Source organism: Melitaea cinxia, chromosome 12, assembly GCF_905220565.1.
Source record: "Melitaea cinxia chromosome 12, ilMelCinx1.1, whole genome shotgun sequence".
Classification (NCBI taxonomy): Eukaryota; Metazoa; Arthropoda; class Insecta; order Lepidoptera; family Nymphalidae; genus Melitaea; species Melitaea cinxia.
The window spans coordinates 10218129-10238337 of record NC_059405.1 but is presented as its reverse complement, the minus strand read 5'-3'; the positions used below and the strand labels follow the sequence as shown (position 1 = coordinate 10238337).

The window sequence follows — 20209 nt, the reverse complement described above, 5'->3', positions numbered from 1 at the left end:
TCTCGAAAATCCGCATAACTTTTTACTGGGGGTACCGAATTTGATGATTTTTAATTTAATCGAAAGCTGATGATCATGTGGTCACATTTAAATTTCATCGAGATCTGATTACAACTTTTGGAGTAATCTTTGATAATGCATATTTCATCATCATCATCATTCCAGCCTATTGAGTCCACTGCTGGACATAGGCCTCCACAAGTTCGCGCCAAAAATGCGTGAACTCATGTGTGTTGCCCATAGTCACCACGCTGAGCAGGCGGGTTGGTGACCGCAGGGCTGGCTTTGTCGCACCTAAGACGCTGCGGCCCGTCTTAAGCTTGTGTGTTTCAAAGCCAGCGGTTAGATGGTTATCCCGCCATCGGTCGGCTTCTTAAGTTCCAAGGTGGTAGTGGAACCTTGTTATCCCTTAGTCGCCTCTTACGACACCTACGGGAAGAGAGGGGGTGGCTTTATTCTTTGGTGCCGTAGCCACACATCACAATGCATATTTACTTCACTATTTTTCGTCTACCTACGTTGTATTATTTGTCGATATAATTGAAGTCGGCTTTTCTTTGTTTGCTTGCTAATACAATTACACTTACTCCTGTTCGAAAATAACGTGTGAAAATTGCAAAACTCACTCCTCCCCCTTCTCCCCCACCTCACCCCCAAAACCAAAACCTCATAAATCGGCACCCAATTGTCTATAAAATAGCCATACACCCTTAGGACGAGCCCCCCTAAAGGATTCCCCTTTTTTCACGGCTGCGTCTCAGTACCCACCCGGCCACTACACTCGGTGACGCTGTCAAGGCCGCTAGGGCCACAATATTACACCCCGAAAAAAAATATTTCGTCTAATATGAACTTCGGACAATGCATAGAATCCAAGGCAAAAATTGCTGGTAAGAAACTTGGTATCCTCAATAAAGTCAGGCAGTACTTCACACCGGAACAGCTTCTTACTCTCTACCAAGCACAAGTTCGATCGTGTATGGAGTACTGCAGCCACTTATGGGATGGCTCTGCCAAGTACCAGCTCGCTGCTTTGGATTCTGTGGATCGACGCGCCAGAAGACTCATCGGTGACAAATCGCTGGTTCGCTCTAGACTTCAAAGTCTCGAACATCGGCGCAAGGTTGCCTGTTTGTCGGTATTTTACAGGTTATATTTCGGAGAGTGTGCTCTAGAACTATACAATTTGGTTCCACCATCACCTTTCTACCACCGAACCGCAAGGCATCGCATGAATCTGCACCGCTATGTGGTTGAAATCCCAAGATCTCGCACTAAACGATTTACTTCCTCGTTCCTAATACGCACCGCAAAAATTTAGAATGCCCTTCCGGCTTCCGTTTTTCCAACGAACTAGGCAACTAGGCAAGCGCGCACCACCTTAGGCTGCATCTTCACTTGCTATCAGGTGAGATCGCAGTCAAGCGCTAGTCTATATATTTAAAAAAAAAAAAAACCGGGCCCGTAACAGGGCAGCGTTCGTAACATGTCAAACGATAATATGTGGGAAGAGTAAAATGTCTCTTACAAATCAGTCGTATATAATCAAAGGCGGCTATCTACACTTTAACTAATTTTTGGTAAACTAAAAAAAATGATTTCTCCTAAACTGTGTGACTGATGAATAATGTATAAACTATAATTATAATCTATGGTTATTTTTCTTACATGTAAACACGCAGATAATGTGATGGAGTTCAAGAATAAGCTACTATTAACGTTTTTTTATTGAAAAAATAGCCGTATTTGATACCAACCTCCAGAAATGGCCGGATTTGATACCAACTTTCTTCACAGATAGCTATATTTGATACTAACATGTAAATACAGATGGCGATAAATCCTAGGGCTGCCCAAAAATATATCAACAATAATTAAATCTTTGGAAATCAATAATAGTTAATTCTTTGGAAATCAATAGGTAATAATTAAGTCTTTGAAAATCAATAAATTATTTAATCTTTGGAAATCAATAATATTTAAAACTTTGGAAATCAATAATTAAATGAAAAAAAAATTCCCTTCTAAAAATATGTCTTTTAACTTCAACATTAATAAATTTGAAATTTAAATTCGCAAATCATTTGATTCATCGAGCCTCTCTTCACAATATCTTCTGGACTGGATGTTGCCGTCAGTTGTTCTTGGACAAGTAATAAGTCTTTATAAAACAACAAAGTAGGCAATTCACGCCAGTCAGCTCCAAAATGCTTTCCGAGTAACTTATTAATATCAATTAGTTTATTGTTGTCGACTGCAACATTTGCGGTCATAGGGCTTGGGTTTATCAACCCAATATACTTTTTTTTTTCGGCAAACATTTGTAGGAGTTGCTAAGTCACTTTTATAAAATGGATCTCCACGAATAAGGACATTATTAAGATTCTTAGACCGCTGCAAAACAAATCTTTTGCACTCCTTAAATGCCATCGGCCAAGTTGTTGTCGGTTTAACAACATCCGTAACAGCTTGTCTCTAATCACTGACTAAACAGTCTACCCCTAACTTAACTAATGTGGAATTTTCACTTATAATATTTCTTATTTCATCGGGGTGCAGGAATACTTCATGCTTTTTTAGTTTTTTTTTTCAATTATACCCAACTATCTGCCGGCATAAATGAATGCCCGGTGACGGGAAATACTAATTCGATACTTTCGATGTTTTTGTTTAAGAGATTCCAATTTGAGCAAGCTCCAATCGAAATACAATTTTTATTTTGCCCTCCGCAGCCATCTGCCATCAGACGTACATTTTTTATACCAGTTATATCAGTATTAGACAGGCGATGGAATAGCGAAGAGGCAACTAAATTCGAGTCTTTATGATACTCATTTTCAGTGCAATAATAGGCAAAAACTCTGTCTTTTGATAGCGGTAAGAATGAAGATCCCTCCACCATAGTCAAATTATAAAAATATAATTGTCTAGTACAATAAGACATTTGATCCGGTAGCTTCGGAAGAGGTAAATTTTTTTGGCAATCAAACGATATTAATTTGGTCCCTTCGGGCACATAACGTAATTTTGCAAAAAAAGCCTTACTTCTGCGACTTCTTAACCTTTCTAAAAGTGGTCTAAATTATTATACAAAAGAGAACCACATGACTTTCCCCTTGGAAACAAGGTATACGAAAAGCAGAATGGAACCACCAGCAATAATGAACATTACATAAAAAGCAAAACGGAACCACAGTACCATGGGACACTTTTCTTCAAACTAAGAAACGATATTACTATCATGTCATTTTATACAAAACAGATCCACACACACTTGGTACCATTATACATTGAGTGAGTTTCGTAGTGATAGACGATTTTTTTTTTTTGTGTGGGAATTAGATAAAGTAAGCATGTGTGTAATTTCCCCCCGCAAAAAATGCCAGACAATTTTGTATCGGTAAAAAAGGCCAGGGCTAATCCCCTCCGTGTTGCTCTATGATTTTGGCTGACTAAAAACAAATAAAAAGTGGCGGGAAACACTTTTTATATTTTTTAATTTCATTTTTAAAATGTTACCTTTTTATCATATCAAAACCAGCCTGTTACAAACAGGCCAACTTGAAAGATTCTTTGGAACTTTTTATCCGAAAATACTAAAAGACTCCTCTACCTTTTACATCGAAACTTTCAGAATGAATTTTAATCACGGTCTTCTTACGCTAACTGTGATTTTAATCGATCTCAAGATGATGACAAAAATACCTCTTAACCTTTGCTCTTAACATTGAGAATACATCCCTAATGATCCCGGTTGACATTTTGGTACACCAGATAAAATTTGATGTAGGTAGTAGGTATAAATAAATCTATTCTCACCTCAATGTACCCATGTACCAAGTAGTACCAACTATTTTTATTTGTATGTACCACTCAAAGAGTAATATAAACATATAGTAACCACTACTGGTAGGTAACACTTAAGTACAATTTTATTAATAACCATAGTAGGTAACTAGGTACTTTATTATTCTCTTTGACAATATTGACAATTTGACACGTATGAAAATGAATAAGTTGAATAGTATCGAGTCGACAGAACTTATATAAAATATTTTTATTCGACGTATATTATTAGAGTTAAAATACGTTGTGTTCGTAAATTAGAAGTAAGTATATTGAAATGTTTTGTAATAAAATTAATGTGGTACCTATTATAATCTATATGTTATAAGTGACAATAAGTTTTACAAAAAGTAGATATTTCAAAATGTTTTCATTAAAACTTTTTACTTTAATTGCGATGTATAACACAAACAATTATACTTGCAGTAATGGCACCATCGACGGACTGGGATGAAATAAAGCGTCTAGCAGCTGACTTTCAGAAAGCGCAATTAAGCTCCACAGCACAAAGGTAACTTGAATAACATCTGTGATAAAAGTAACATATTGTTATTAATCAAAATTAAATAAACAATGCGAATATTCTTAACTTTTGCATTTCAGATTATCGGAGCGAAACTGTATTGAAATTGTATCTAAGTTAATAGAGCTTAAATTAATTGATGTGATTTTCACAACTGATGGTAAAGAGTACTTAACACCACAGCAACTTGTCAGGGAAATTAAAGATGAATTGTATGTCCGTGGTGGTCGTGTGAACACTGTTGATTTGGCTAAGGAGTTGAACGTAGATCTAAACCAAATTAACATTCATTTATCTGAAATTATAAAAGGAAAGGAGGTACAACTGGTTTCAGGATATTTAATTGCTCATTATTATTTAGAAAAAATTGCAAGAGAGATTAACGAAAAGTTGCAATTACAAGGACAAATATCAGTTGGAGATTTAACACTGCAATATGATTTACCAGCAGATCTATTACAACATGGTGTTTTGGAAAGATATATGGGAAAAATTATTCGAGCAAAACAAGATCCCTCAGATCCAAGAATTTTTTACACTGAAGAATACATAATGAGGACTAAAGCAAAGATTAGAGGAGCTTTAATGGGTCTGCTAAAGCCTACACCAGTTAGTTTAATCATCAGTCATTGTAACATAGCAGAGCGTTTATTTATGTATCTTTTTGATCAATTGAATACTCCCGGTGTGCTTACTGGGCGTCAATCTGGGGCTCAGTATGTACCATCTTGTTATACAAAATCTCAAAATGAGTGGGTAATCAATTTCTACAAACAAAATAATTACTTGGAATATGATGCATTAACCCGTTTAGGTATATCTGACCCAAAAGGTTATGTTAAAAGAGTTTTGGGAAATGAAGACTTGAATTTCTTGAACAGTTGTGTTATTGGTTCACAAATAAATCAACAGCTGGAGACTGCCTTAGAAGAATGCATTTCTTCAAAAAGTTATTTAGATGTTGTGTCACTACTGCCATCAGTTCTGTCAGACGAGGATATAGACAATTTGCTTGAACCATTGCTGAAGAAAAACTCAAGACAAACTATTTTGTTTGATAAAACAGGTATTCTACACTTATCACAAAATTATTAGTGAAAAGTACTGTTGTGTGTAAAGTTGAATAGTGGCAGAACCACTGTAACAATGGAATATTAATCTCATTTTCCTTAAACATATACTACTTTTTACTAAATTCATATGTACATGCTACATATACCAAAATAACATTTTTTTTATAATTATTGTCTGTCTCTCTGTTTGTTCCGACTAATCTCTGAAAAGACTGGACAGATTTTGACGGGACTTACACTGACAGATAACTGATGTAATAAGGAGTAACTTGGGCTACTTTTATTTTAGAATTTTTTATTTTTTTATTTTACTGCTTTTTAATTTTTTCATCAAATATTTAAAAAATATATTCTTTCAGGTGTATTTGATCTAAATAGTAGTTTCTGTTTTTATTTAACTAGCATTGATAAGTTAACTTTGGATTTTTGATTTCAGTGTTTAGCAACAATTTTATAGAAAATTTGAAGCAATCTTGCATGCCAGTCACTCAGAAAAATGCAGAAACTGTTGTTAAATCCGGCAAGTACCAACAGTTTTATCTTGAGAAGCAACTTGCCAAATCTGATGGTCAACAAGCAGTCCAATTTGATCATAAAGCTGAAAGGCGTGAAGAGCGTAGGAAAAAAGCAAGTTCTGGCAAAGGAGGTGGAGGTACACAGGGCAGAGAAACTAAAACAAAAGCTGTCAAGAAACATAGTAGATTTAAACAAGTTACTCACGACTCGGACTCTGATGACGCATCAAGTGTAGCTAAGAAAACCCCAACTAACTTAGAAATTATTAGTATTGAAGATATCGAAAATTGTATCAAAGAACAGTTGGAAGATGAAAGTCTTGATGACTTATTGACTCAGATAGCTGAATATCTTCAAGGGTAAGGCAAACGTTATTAAGTTTTAAATTAATTGGGGATAAAATATTTGCAATAAGAAATTTTTTTCTGAAAATTATCATATTTCTTTTCAGACATCTCAATCAAACTGCTTTGACTATAGCAAAGGAATTAGCTGAAAAATTGTTACAAGATGCTAATCAAAACAGAAAACAAACACATTCTTCTGCTCAAGATCGTATTAATGTTCTTGTAAATGACATGAAGTTATATGAAAAAGGTTTAAAACTATTTCTAAGTGATCAACAACCACAATTTGTTAAATATTTGTTGAAATCCTTCGGAGGAGATATTTTATCAGAATTTTGCAAATATGCAGCAAATCAGTGCAATCTTTCAGTTCAAGTAGATGATTTATCAGTAGAGCAAAGGAATAAAATTATAAATGATTTGTCAGATGAGTATAAGAAACCTTTAAAAAGTCTAAATTCAACAATATCTGAACAAAATATGGAACAATTTTACCAAGCTATAGATGTATGTTTATCAGAATGTGGCATGATACTGAAAAAAATTGATAAAAAAAAGGATAAGTATGTATGTTTTCCTTTAAAATCTAACTTAGTATTCCTCGACTAAATTTTTTTTTATTTTTATATTTCAGACTTTTGGTGCAAAATCACAGAGAGAAACTTATACATGAATTAGAAAATTGTGAAGAACCAGCTTTGGTTTTACATTTAGTAGTTCTTGCTTTGTTTACAATACTAAATCAGAATATGCTTCATGCATCTGGGAGACAAGTTCCAATTATTATAACATTTTTAAAATCACAATTAAAAGAAGAACATTTTGAACAACTTCAAAAGTATCATGGTAGGGCTATTTGTTTTTGAGAAAACATTATATAATCATAGAAAAAAACACACCCAATACCACGTTTATGGGTCCATTAACATTTTTATAGTTATCTTTAATGTGTTTCTTATATTATCTTTATTTTACTCCTTCCTTTTTCATATTAAATTTAATTTACACTGAGCAGTATAGCATGTAGTGACTGCCTATAAAAAGAAGTACAATGATCATTGTTTACCTATTAAGTATGTATTTAAACATTTATATTGTATCTTCTGTTGGTTGTCCTTAATAAATAAATAAATAACAAAATTGCTGCTTTAAATACAAAGAATTTAAAAACTTATAAATTATTTCTTATTAAAAATAATTGTGAAGTGTGACAGAGTTCTGCGGGTTTGTCTTAACTATGTACAAAATAATGTTATTAAATTACATATAGTTAAAATGAGCACTATTCTAGTAATATAACTATCATATTCATGTTTCATTTACATTCCAGAACTGGTTACCAAGTATTTGACGGCTCAGGAAGATGAAAAAGGAGGTATTGAAGAAATATTAAAAGAGGAGATGTCATCAATAAAAAATCTTGTGATTGAAGTAAAGAAATACTAAAAAGTATATGTTAATAGTGATAGGGGAAAGTAAACCAGTGAAGCTGCATTGTTACTTTTCAGTGGGTTTCAAACCTAACCTACACAGCTAAAATAAGTAGAATTGGATGTTATGTTTGTCTGTTTTGATATAATTCATTGAATAAATACAATAACACAAGTATTTAGTTTTATTTGGTTTACACTTTAGCAATTGTAAAAAAAAATTCAACAAGATAAATTAAATTGTGTATGGGGAATAAGTATAAAATTAGGTTGTGAAAAAAGTTAAAGATTTTACAAAATTAATTTACATTAATTTTATGACAGCTTACAACCAACATACGTCATTTGAGCGGGAAACAAAACATCGTCGCCAACGCTCTTAAAGTCAATAAATATATTTACCTATTTCATTTTCATTTGTATTATCAATATTTATGTCTCTGTCATAGCTTAAGCTTCCTTTATAAATTTTCGAGTTTTTTCTACCACTTTTGTCCAGTCTTCTTTAGTAATTTTCTTATTAACTGAATGATAAAATGCATTCAATATGAATCATTCATAATGATTATGCACTGTTGAGCGAGGTTTGTTAAAAAGTTAGTAAACCACTCTATGAATTTACTTGCGTCCAATTCTTTGTGATATTCTTTTGTACTATTTACGGTATCATTCACAAAAATCTCCTGGCTGATGCAGCGTGACAAATTATTAGACATCCACCTTTTCCAATTAGTGCTTTTGTGCAAGATGCCTTGGTATCGTCCGTCCACGACTGCGGCACCATATGATTTGAGTTCAGCCAAGTCTCATCGATAAATATAACACTGGCCCACTTTGTGATTTTGTTCATCTCTCTCTAAAGAATCGTTCCATCATAATTTTTCTCTTGTCGGTTTTCTTGTATTTGAATCTAATTGCTTCATAATTGTTACAAAAGACGTGGAACTGCCACTAAATAGACCATCCTCTCATACTGATATCAGCAATTTACCACGGTTGGGTATTAATTTTTTGTGTAATAAGCCTACACGTTCCGAATAAACTTTTACAGGTTTGCTTTTTTCGTCTTTTTAGGCGTACGTAATACATTTTTTTCAGTACCGGAAGGCCCATACTTTTCCTTCAAGATGGTTCGAATCCGAACAGTTTTTTTGCCGATTCCAAGTGCTTCTGCGACACGATTTTGCACTTGCGTTACGGGCAATAAAGGTCCACCATTCACCGAGCGTTCGAAGTAGTCGGTTAACTTCACAACAAATTCGCGCGAAATTTTTTTTTTTTTTTTTTTTTTTTTTTTTTTTTTTTTTTTTTTTTTTTTTTTTCCTTTATTTTAGGCCTGCGATCAGTCGCCTAGACTATAATCAGGTGTGTTGCAAGAGATTAGTGTTTCGAGAGATAGAGCCACTGCTCCATCTCCCCTTAGTAAAGCAGCACATCGGCTCTCTTGGGTCTTCTAATTGGATTTGGTTGCAGAAGCATACTGGATAACGGGTTAGGATGAGTTGTCAAGCGGTCCTTGTAATTGGCTGAATATCTTTTTGCTTCATCCAAGATGGTTGGGGTTTCTAGATACTCGTGAATTTCCGAGTTGCGAGCATACCAGGGCGCCGAGGAAAGTACCCTTAGAATATTGTTTTGGGCTCTCTGCAGGCACATAACGTTGGATTTGCTGGCTGTCGACCACAGTTGGATTCCATATGTCCAAATCGGTTTTATTATGGAACAATATACCCTGAGCTTGTTGGATAAGGATAAGGCAGACTGTCTACCGAGGAGCCAGAGCAAATTTTTAAATCTTAGATTGATTTCATTGCGCTTCGTTTTTATATGATCTTTCCATGTCATCCTCCGGTCCAGGTGAAACCCTAGGTATTTGACGCAGGTTGATTGCGGCAATGTGTCTGGGCCTAGGTTGACCGGGGGGCATGTTTCACGTCTTAGGGTAAATGTGATGTGGTGAGACTTTGGAGCGCTGCGCGAAATTTGGCGAAAAATTTGTTCAAACTATATTTATTTAAAACATTTTTGAATATCATATCAAAAATTGACCGCTCCAGCGGGGTTCGAACCCGCGTCTCCAACTAATCGTGTCGGCGCTCTAGCCAATTAAGCTATGGAACGATGTACCAGCTACATCGAAATTTTTTGATATGATGATTTTATTTTCGGTTTAAGCGAACCGTGGCGCCGTCTATAGTGAGTTCTTTACAGAAACCCGTAACTATTCAAAGTTTCATATTACAATGAAAACCTTTGACAGGAGACGACACCATGCTATTTTTAATATGCACATTTTATTTTTGTGTTACCCACACATTAGGAATTCTAAACATTTTTGAATATCATATCAAAAATTGACCGCTCCAGCGGGGGGACAGAGGGGAATGCCTGTGCATGGCTACTCCCATCCGTGTTGCGCTATGGTTTGGCCAATACAACCTAAATATTCAATATATTTATGATACAGATCGCTGTCATCTTCTGGGATATCTGTAAATTCGGTTTGCAATAAGTGATTTATCGAAGGTATTGGTTTTGTGCTTTAGCATGTTAAGATGTTCATCATTAATTTTTGTAGAGGTATACAGTACCCAAACGCTCCACCTTCTCTTATATCATCTCTTATGATTATTTCTAACCATTTTTTTTTTTTCATAACTTTATTTGTAGGAAATCTGTAAAATAAAGGTGATTTGTAAAAGTGTATTTTTGCCATGTAAAAAATTACTACGATTTAATTAAATCGTTAAAATTAAAATATCGTTATAGATTTTAGCTTAGTAGCACATCACTATTCAATGTTTGTAAACAAATGTCGGGTTCGATGTATAAAACTATAACTTTATAGCCTCAGTAGCATAATATTTCAGTGTCTTCGAAGATGTTATTTTGTAACCAAACACTGCATATTAAAGAACAAAATTGGAAAAAATTGTTACTAACCTATGAAAAGTCAATGTCGGTTGATTATTATGTTTTCTTGCACTGCACTGTTTTATACAACACGACGACATAATAATAGTCTTTAAGCAAAGCCCTAACACCAAATTAAAACTTCTTTCTATGCGTAGTTTCTGAAAAAACTTACAAAAACACCACGAGCGAACACCGAATGACAGCGCATCTACCCCAGAACGCGTACCTACTATACTATTAACTATACATGGCGGCACTGGCAAATTTAAGGATTAAGGCTTGGAGCTTGGAGAATAGTGTCCCGGAAATATTGACGAATTAGCGTAGCGCTGCGATCGCTAAATTGTGTCAATAAAAGCACGGGCTGTTATGAGCTAATTTGAAATGATCTATCAACGTTTAGTCCCATACAATATTTCACCATTTTTTTATGTTTCTTTTTGTCAAAAATTAAAAAATTACGGAGCACGATTATTTTCTCAACTAACTTCATCTACTTGTACTCATAAGCACATGGCATAAACACCTAACTTCACAGACACTATTTACCGACGGTAGCGCGACTGGTGGCTGAAAAATGAACTATTCATTCTATAATTATGTACAAATTTTTAAGGATAGGCGGGCTAATGCTTTCGATTGTTTTCTTTCTCTAGTTCTCTCCAAGCTCCATGGCTTTAAGAATAAGTCAGACGTCACAGAAAAATGTTGCCAAAATTCGAAAAGACAAAATATTATCTATCTCTTATATCTTTATTCAGTAATTGCACCGTTCGAACGAGACAGCATGATATGTCACGCTTATATGTCGATTTCATATATATATGCATTAATATCGTATCTAAAGTAGAATAGGGCCTCTCCATATATTTCTCACCTCAATGGACTTTTCATTGTAATTGGTTAGATTTTATAACAAAAATGCGTGACGTGTGATAGAAAAAGAGACAGAATGCTATTGTGTCTTCTTTGCACAGCAAACTATCGTAATGCCCACGAAGTATATAGGTATACGAGTCCAAATGATATAGGCTTTTCCTTAGTATTCATTGTATATGCAATAACAAAAACAGATCATAGTTTGTCCATCATATCATTATGGCTAAAAAATGACAATAGTCCTGATTTACACATACATTTGGACTAATTTAAAATACATATTATAAGAAATTATAAAAACTACCTAGTATAATGGCTTGTATCTTAATTAAATAATAATACATCTGCAGCGTTAAGGTATTAATTGTATTTAAAATATGCTAACATTAATAATTCTTATTTTACTGTGGATCTTACAAAAATTTCAGTTTACACAATTTTCATATTAATAACTGCATTGCCATATTGTGTTAGATTATACAAATAACCATAAAATTTTTAATTGAATAAAAGAAAATCCAAACTTAGAAATTATAATGCATAATGAGGGCAAACAATTGTTTGATTCATAAATAAAAGTTAAAGTTAAGTTACATTAACTACTGGCTTTCGCTGCTTGGCGCTTTTTTACATCCCAGTTATACACTCTAGCCATATTTACTTCTGTTGTAGTCCATTGATCTCTAGAAAAGAAATTTATTTATATATATTTGTATCTATAGAATTTTTGTTATAAAAATATATTTTGATATTTTGTAAATTGCCTTGAAATGTTTAATAGAACAAGCTGTTCTGTTCTGAACAGCTGTTTATGAAAAAAAAGGTTGTTTTTCTTTTAAATGGTTGAAGGTACTCAAAGTAAGCCTCTGCATGAATATTTATACAGAGGAATATCCTAATTCTAGTTAAAATCAGCACTTCAAACACTACTATAAAAAATGAAATAACTTTCTTGAAGATTAGAAATTATTTCATAGAAATAACTAGAAAAGTACTAAAGTTGTTTTAAGACTGTAAGCTTAAACAATGAAGTACTAAATAAAAACTGTATGAAAATATTACCTTAAAAAGTCTAAGTCGTGTTCAACACAAGATAGATTTTTCTTTGCAGTTGTCATATTGGTTGTTAGTAATTTTTCAGCATCTTCCAAGGAATACTCAAGCATGACATTTGCTCCCAGCCACAGGTATACAGTTTTTGTTGGCATCACATTAGCCTGTCGATATGATGATGACGATCATTGAGATAAATATATTCTTAACAGTAAATATTTTATTGATTTTCATTCTTATAGGCTTAAAGTGTAGCTAATATATATAGTAAGTTAAAAAGCTCCATGGATTCCAGTGGTCAAGAGGTATTAAAAATATATGCTTATATTTAAATATATTCTAAAATAACTGCATTATCACAGGTAAGTAATCACCTAAAAATTCTTACGAGACAAGAAAACCATAGTAAGAGAACATTATGTAAATTTTGTTATAATATTGTTTTTGGGTTTTTTATTAAATCTTTATTTATGCATTCACAGTATAGCAGATTAAGCTATACATAGCTTAATACTTTAATACTAAGTAGAACAAAAAAATTTTTTTTTTATTAGTTCTTAAAATATATAATATATATAAAAAAAAATCATTTCAATAATTCCTATTTTAGCTAATTTATTTTTGTGTAACCCACACATTAGGGAAAGGGGGGCTTTTGTGCAAAAATTGATTAAAAATTAATTTGCTGTTGGTAAAAAAATTATAACAATTATCTATTAATAAAAAGTAGTTGTTTGTGCACCTGAATCCTCTATGAGGTGAAGGCTTCTTCCAGATATTTTTGATATGATATTAAAAATTTTTAGAATTCTCTAATATGTGGGTAATGCAAAAATAAATTAGTACGAATTAAAATTAGCATGGTGTCGTCTCCTGTCAAGATTTTCATTGTAATCTGAAACTTTGAATTGTTACAGGTTTTGTAAAAGAACTCACTATAGACAGCACCATGGTTGCTTGGAACCAAATATAAAATCATCATATACATATAGGGAAATCGTTTTATAACTTAATCGGCTAGAGCAGCAACACAGTCAGTGGGAGATGCAGGTTCGATCCCCACGATGCAGGAACGATCAATTTTTAATATGATATTAAAAAATGTTCATTTCAATAACCTTTAAGAAAACTTGATCACTAAGAAGAAACTGGGTTTCCATTTCTTCCTTCTGGGTTTTCAATTTCTCAATTACATCTAATGATCTTGCAAGGTCTGGTATTTGTTGTCGCAAACGCCTTCTCTTTGTATTTAGTGTATATTCCATAAACTTATACTTTCCATGCTGCTCGTCTAATTGTCTCAAAACCTTGTCAACACCACCAGAATTTTCAGGTAAATTCATAAATTCATCGACATTGTCCTAAAAGAAAAATATTCAATTATCACATATACAAAACATATATTTTTATTGAAAACTAGTAATTTTCAGAACTATTAACAGTTTTTCAGTTAATATTAAGAATAATACAGAAATTAATATTAGCAGGTGTAGACTAACCTAAAAAAGTTTTTGATTTTTGAAATAAGCGTTTCGTTGTATTGTTTCGACACTTTATTTATTATTATAATTATTATAAAAACGAAATAGGACTTACTACAAAAACAGCTTCAGGGATTCCAGAAAAGGATTTTGTATTTTCAGCTCCGTCGCCTTCCATTTTAAAGTCTTTTAACTATACAGCACCTGTGAATACAAAATAATGTTTAGAATTATTAGAATTTGAATGAAATAGAAATAAACATTTCAACTGTAGTAACAATTATCTTAAAACTTTACTTTATTACCGCATAAATATATGAAATTTCGATTTAGTTAACTTAAAACTAAAATAAATTCAATTTTGGACAGCCTTCGTCAAGTGTTGCTAGGTGACAAAAGAGAAAAAGGCATTAAAATAAAATCTAATTTCAAACGACTGTAAAGTAGGAAAACATAATTATCTTTCCGTGATATTATTTGAGACATAATTAATTTATTATCAATTATTTGACTTTACGAAATACGATTCGACATTAACTGCCTGTTTCACTAGTTGTTGATAACTAGATTTATTATATCACTGGGATAACGCTATTTGAAGGATGACAGGCTACAGCATCCGACATTAAAAAGTTTTTGCTTCATTATTATTTTTTATCATCAAACTCTACTATATTTATGAGATATTTCTATTCGCGAATATTAATCTTAAAGTTATAGTTTATTAATTAAGAAGAACCAGCGTCCTATTGACCTATTCTACCTCCCGCTGTTAAAGTTTATTTGTATCGTCATCACGTCGTCATCCATCAAATAACGTTAATCACAACTAGTGAGAAGGCCTTAAACCTAAAAGTATTTATCGTGATATAAGGCTTTAAGCTATCAAGGTCACTATGAGTATGAACAATTTATTTAATAGGTGTAGAATAAAAAGTATTTATTGTGGTATTCGACAAATTATATAATAATTAATTTTTATATTTGAAGTGTGATTAAAAAAAGCTATCTTAAAAAAATTGAAATCTGGACCCTAAACTAAAACTATTGGTGAAGAGTCTAGTCAAAAAGTCCTTATGATTTTTTTTTCTACTGTTTATTTTGTTCAAAAACCATGTTATATAATGTGAATTTCTTCAACACTTTAAACTTTTTAATATTCATTGTTGCTAGTAACACTTCCTTTTACGTCATTTTCCTTTTCTCATTTCAAGTGATTGATTATTTGTGAAGCAACGGTGATAATAATTATAACAATTTAATCAAATCGATACTTATTCTTAATTACGTGTAAGTGAATATAGTGTCTTATATTATCATGATTTGGTAAACATGTTTACTATTACAGCTATTTGATTTCAGATTACAAATCAAACTCGGAGGCTACGCCCTTTAGTACGATATAAGTTGTTTATTTTAGCTTTCAACATAGGCCTATCAGACACTGCCGTTATGGACATGATGGTCTCGACTTTACAACAACAACGTGCTGTAACAGAACAGCTAAGAAGGGAAGCTTCTATAAAGCGTATACCTGTATCTGTTGCTGTTGCAGATATCGTGCGATATATAAATGAACACGAACAAGAAGATTGTCTTTTGGTAGGCTTCTCAAGTCAAAAAGTTAACCCTTTCCGAGAAAAAAGTTCTTGCACAGTCCTGTAAGCTTCCATACACTACTTACATGTCCTTCTTGTGTTAAAATTAATTAAATACTACATTGAATTATTAATTTCTTTAATTGAATAATTTTAAGCATATTAATGTATTTTGGATTGTAATAATTTTGTTTCGCAAAAAACCAATACTAAATATTGTTTTGATAAGATATTGTTCATGAAAACTGTGAATGTACACTCTACTATACTGTTTGTAATGAATTAAATTAAACTTTAGTTTTGTTTTATTTATATCTATTTCCTTAAAATAATCTAGCAACGATTATGTAATTAGAAAAAAAACAGTGATTCCTTGAGCTAATAAAGATCTACATGGGTTGTGTCGTTAAATAATCAACAGTTTAATATTCCAGAGAGGTTGTAAATGATAAACTTGTTTATGATCAATAACAGCAATATAGTGATTCATTATATTAAAAAAAAATGGACATGTTTCAGATCTCCGGGCTGTTGGTTTATCGTTTTTCTAATATCAAATAAGTAATAAAGCCCATATTTAACCGACTTCAAAAAAAGGAGGAGGTTACTCAATTCTACTGTATATATATATATATTTGTGTATGTTCGGGGGTAACTCCATCGTTTATGAACCGATTTTGATAATTCTTCCTAGTATGGTACCATGATAAGGAAACCAGGATCTGATGATGGAATCTCAGAGGAATCAAGGAAACTCGAAAATCCGCGAAATCGAACTTTTTACTGGGTGTACCGATTTTGATGATTTTTAATTTAATCGAAAGCTGATGTTAATCACGTGGTCACATTTTAATTTCATCGAGATCTGATAACAACTTTTGGAGTAATCTTGGATAATGCGTATTTACTTGAGTATTTTTTCATCTACCTACGTATTATTACTTGTCAATATAATTGAAGTCGGTTTTTCTTCGTTTGCCTGCAAACACAATTATTGTGTTTATGATTCCCCACCTTTTATGACAGTCTCTACTTAAGACTTAAGAATGTGTAGAGCGGTAGATGTCGTCAAGTCATATTTATGAATATAATTAACCAATAAGCATAGTTGTAAATAAATACAACACAACATACATTCACACAGTCATCTGTTCCTAAAGTAAGCCACTTATTGCTTGTAGGCGACAACAGACTGACTGCTATAGCAAATTTTTTGTTTTTGAAATTATATACATGGAATAAATAAATACAAATATTACACCCACACTCGGACAGAAATCTAACCCACAACCTGTCGAACAGAAAGCAGGGCCACATTTTCACAAGTTTCAATTTAATGACAAATTAATAAAAAATGTTACGAAATGCACACATCACTAATTGTAATGTGTACAAGACAAGAAAACGAAGTAGTTGTCCAGCTAAATGCTTTATTTGTGCACAACAACACAAGATATAATGGAATAAATGTACATTTCAATTCCATGTTAGGCTTAAGCTTGGAATTGTTTACAGAATTATGGTTTGTCATTTCTATATCTCTACTTTTATTACAGCCTTTATGTCTTTTCTATAACTAGTTGCACAAAATTATACTTGATTATTTGGTTGTGAAAAGTAATTACCGACAATATTCTATAAATAGAACATAATATCAGTTTGACATAATTTATATGATAATGTTTACAGAAATGTTATGTAGTATGTTTTATGTAATATTATTATTGACAAGTCTTATAAATTTTAAGTTCTTTTTAATGTCTAAATAAATCTTTTTAGCAATTACCAGAATACAATAAATTTACATGATCAATTTAATACATTCTAATTGTAGTCTTAAAACAAGAATTAAAAAGTAGTTAATGCGTGCTACAAAATGGACTTAATAAATATTTTTATAAATTTTTATTAAAGACGAGAGCTTTTTGTGTGGTGCAATATTTTTAAGAGTGCAATTGTTGTTTTCTTTTAATAAAAACGACCAATTCTAGATTTATACTAGATTTTAATAGTGCCAAAGCAAAATAAACTCATATTATTTTGTATAATGCAAGATAAATAAATATAAGTTCTATTCACAGCATACCTCAGTTGCAATTCCTATTCCTCACTACATGATTATGAGAAGGTGGTTATTTTTATGCAAGTGGAATTAAAATTAGAGAAACTTATTGAATAAGTACTTGTAAATTGTTGAGCAAATTTGGAATTAAATGAATTAATTACTTATTCTAGGGATAAAACTATATAAAAAAAATAAATTTACCAACTATCAGTCTTTTAAATTGATGTTGATTATCAACCTTGTAGCAATTTGTCTCTCAAAAGTTTACAAATGAGTAAAATCAATTAAAAGTAATAATACTAAATAGCAATGCTTAGATTCTAGCATACCTATTGTCCATACTTTATTGTATTTCTAGTTACATCAATCCTTATATGAAATGGTTACATTTATATTATGATTTGTTACTATACCATACAAATTTTACAATTACGAATTATATAAACAATACTATTGTATACTAGGAAACTAAAACATAATTGGTGACTGCAAATCAAAACTGGTTCAAACGTAACGTAAAGCTTCTTAAAATATCAGTTCCTAAGATAATATAATTTTTTAAGTTAAATTAAAAGTAATTAGTTCTTAATAACGTATGAAATAAAAAAAAAAAAAAACCTTTAAACAACATTAGTACACACTGCGGTTATCTAAAAGTGTTCTAAGTACAAACTTTAGAATATTGGTATGATTTATTCAATTTCAGCTCGTATTCATAAGATTAGATCCTTACAGTAAGGGTACAGCTACTCTCAATATGCACTCACTTAGCTTAAGAATTGTTATGACAACATGGAATGTAGATACAATCAAAGGCCTAGCCAAATATATTAAATGTGTATTTTACAGAACTACAAGTGAGCAATCATTGAAACAATTAATTAATAAATCTAATAAAAAGGAGTTTTTTCTTAAAAAAGGCCTCATTCAATTGGTGTTTTTATATTTTATTACTATGAATGTTAAGTTTATTCTTATACTTACAAATTATTTGAATTCTGAGTATAGCCAGCTGTAGTAAAATATTACAAAATGTCATTCGTTCGCTTCAATGGTTAGCAGCGCCAAAAGAGCACTAAAAATGTACTAAGCTATGTCACTTTCATTAAATTGAAACATAATTTTTTGTAACTCAAGATGTTTTGTAAACTTTTGAGATGTACCATCCCTAAAAATGAATAGATAAGGGTTAATTTAGTGGGACAGTGTAGACATCCATATATAAGTTTACACTCTTTCTTGGCTTGGTGGAGAAACATCTTCTGTGCCATTAGAAACACTCTGATGATATAATTTCAAGAGTTCCATTGCATCCTGTGCTTGACGTTTTTCTAGTAATATCCTGTAAAATTTAAAGTAAACTGCATTTAATAATATTTTACCATTATAAAATGCTAAATTTTATCAGCAGTATTTCAAATTAAAAAAAAGTTTAGGTTTATATAAAGTTGATTACCTTCCAGAAGCCTCCTTTATGTGTTCTAAAATTATCCTGTTGTCCCTGTCAGTTACGATGTCAGCTAGACTATCAGGGTCCATATCTGATAAAAGTTCAAGGTCTTGGCCTCCAAGCAATGAGATATGACACAAGTTATGCTGTAAGCGTCCCACTAAATTAGCTACCTGTGCTTTGTCTCCTAATGCTACATCGTCAGTTTGGTCTAGAGAGACTTGACATTTTGGCATATTTGGAGCCCATTTTTCATTTCCGTGTAATATCATCAAAGATGTGTCTGGATCCAATGTCGAAAAATATTCTTCATCATCAACTTCAGTACCGTCACACTCAAGAACAACAGTGAGGTTTTCCGATGGCAAACCTAACTTTTCTGGTACTTTTGCTATCAAATCTTCTAATGATGACGCCACAATGCCCTTTTTCTTCTCGCGATTCACGTCACATATCTTGTAGGGCTTATTAATATCGTCTTCCATGATCAGTTTTTAAGAAAAAAATATGTTATCAACGAACTTCTTTTAATTTTGCGCTAAACAGCAAAACATTAATAAATAATATTATAATATCGTAACTTACTTTGCGGTATTGAAAAATGAAGGAACAAATTGAAATTATTTTGAAAGTGACTTTTACATTAAAATAATTGCCATATCGGAAAACTAGCGAAGGTTACGTGAATGTAAACAAATCTATTTAAAAACAATAAAATTATTTTACTATGTTTTTAAAAACGAATATGACTTGAAATTTTTTGAGTTGGGAAAATAAGAAATTGGTATACGATTATTTACAAAACACATCGATCGCGTAGATACCGGCGAGACGACTGCCTTTCGCGCTAGCGGTTTACTAAATGTTAATTCACGACTCTGTTTCATTTTAGAGCCTGCATTAAGCACTAACGTTCTCGACAATGTTACTGGAAATATTGTATTATTTTTTATTTACTATCTTTTATTTTAAGGTATTTTTTGGATATTTTTTTCTATATAATAAATTAAAATTTTAAATTTTCAGTAAATA

At 32.0% G+C, this 20209-nt stretch overlaps 4 protein-coding genes across 5 annotated transcripts; 2 read left to right on the top strand and 2 right to left on the bottom strand.

Annotated features, from left to right (window-relative positions):
- Positions 1–3975: 3975 nt before the first annotated feature.
- On the top strand, positions 3976–7910 carry LOC123658180 (E3 UFM1-protein ligase 1 homolog). The gene is made up of 7 exons (XM_045593620.1): positions 3976–4109; positions 4273–4357; positions 4450–5435; positions 5879–6317; positions 6410–6868; positions 6940–7151; positions 7636–7910. Exons 2-7 carry the CDS (start codon positions 4275–4277, stop codon positions 7749–7751), a joined length of 2295 nt encoding a protein of 764 aa, XP_045449576.1. The 5' UTR covers positions 3976–4109; positions 4273–4274; the 3' UTR covers positions 7752–7910.
- Positions 7911–11877: 3967 nt separating this feature from the next.
- Positions 11878–14468, bottom strand: LOC123658528 (prefoldin subunit 3). Of its 2 annotated transcripts, none has more exons than XM_045593922.1 (5): positions 14362–14468; positions 14180–14268; positions 13702–13944; positions 12593–12747; positions 11878–12213 (listed from the first exon to the last, which is right to left on the bottom strand). In XM_045593922.1, exons 2-5 carry the CDS (start codon positions 14240–14242, stop codon positions 12126–12128), a joined length of 549 nt encoding a protein of 182 aa, XP_045449878.1. In that variant the 5' UTR covers positions 14243–14268; positions 14362–14468; the 3' UTR covers positions 11878–12125. The 2 variants fall into 2 exon arrangements, with proteins under 2 accessions (XP_045449878.1, XP_045449877.1); XM_045593921.1 differs by having other exon boundaries at positions 14370–14468.
- A 751-nt stretch (positions 14469–15219) lies between these two features.
- On the top strand, positions 15220–15959 carry LOC123658529 (guanine nucleotide-binding protein subunit gamma-1). The gene is made up of 2 exons (XM_045593923.1): positions 15220–15354; positions 15427–15959. Exon 2 carries the CDS (start codon positions 15517–15519, stop codon positions 15727–15729), a length of 213 nt encoding a protein of 70 aa, XP_045449879.1. The 5' UTR covers positions 15220–15354; positions 15427–15516; the 3' UTR covers positions 15730–15959.
- A 1116-nt stretch (positions 15960–17075) lies between these two features.
- LOC123658527 (DNA fragmentation factor subunit alpha-like) lies at positions 17076–19807 on the bottom strand. Its single transcript, XM_045593920.1, has 2 exons — positions 19184–19807; positions 17076–19069 (listed from the first exon to the last, which is right to left on the bottom strand). The coding sequence occupies exons 1-2, from the start codon at positions 19660–19662 to the stop codon at positions 18955–18957; spliced, it is 594 nt and encodes a 197-aa protein (XP_045449876.1). The 5' UTR covers positions 19663–19807; the 3' UTR covers positions 17076–18954.
- Positions 19808–20209: the final 402 nt, after the last annotated feature.

Excerpts from the sequence above, each read along its gene's own strand:
- LOC123658528 (XM_045593922.1), bottom strand. The coding sequence starts at position 14,242 with ATGGAAGGCGACGGAGCTGAAAATACAAAATCCTTTTCTGGAATCCCT. Across the intron at positions 12,748-13,701 it reads GTGATCAAGTTTTCTTAAAG|GCTAATGTGATGCCAACAAA; the intron begins GTTATTGAAATG and ends TCATATCGACAG. Across the intron at positions 12,214-12,592 it reads CACGACTTAGACTTTTTAAG|AGATCAATGGACTACAACAG; the intron begins GTAATATTTTCA and ends TTTCTTTTCTAG.
- LOC123658529 (XM_045593923.1), top strand. The coding sequence starts at position 15,517 with ATGGACATGATGGTCTCGACTTTACAACAACAACGTGCTGTAACAGAA.
- LOC123658180 (XM_045593620.1), top strand. The coding sequence starts at position 4,275 with ATGGCACCATCGACGGACTGGGATGAAATAAAGCGTCTAGCAGCTGAC. Across the intron at positions 5,436-5,878 it reads TATTTTGTTTGATAAAACAG|TGTTTAGCAACAATTTTATA; the intron begins GTATTCTACACT and ends TTTTGATTTCAG. Across the intron at positions 6,869-6,939 it reads ATTGATAAAAAAAAGGATAA|ACTTTTGGTGCAAAATCACA; the intron begins GTATGTATGTTT and ends TTTATATTTCAG.
- LOC123658527 (XM_045593920.1), bottom strand. The coding sequence starts at position 19,662 with ATGGAAGACGATATTAATAAGCCCTACAAGATATGTGACGTGAATCGC. Across the intron at positions 19,070-19,183 it reads ATAAAGGAGGCTTCTGGAAG|GATATTACTAGAAAAACGTC; the intron begins GTAATCAACTTT and ends TAAATTTTACAG.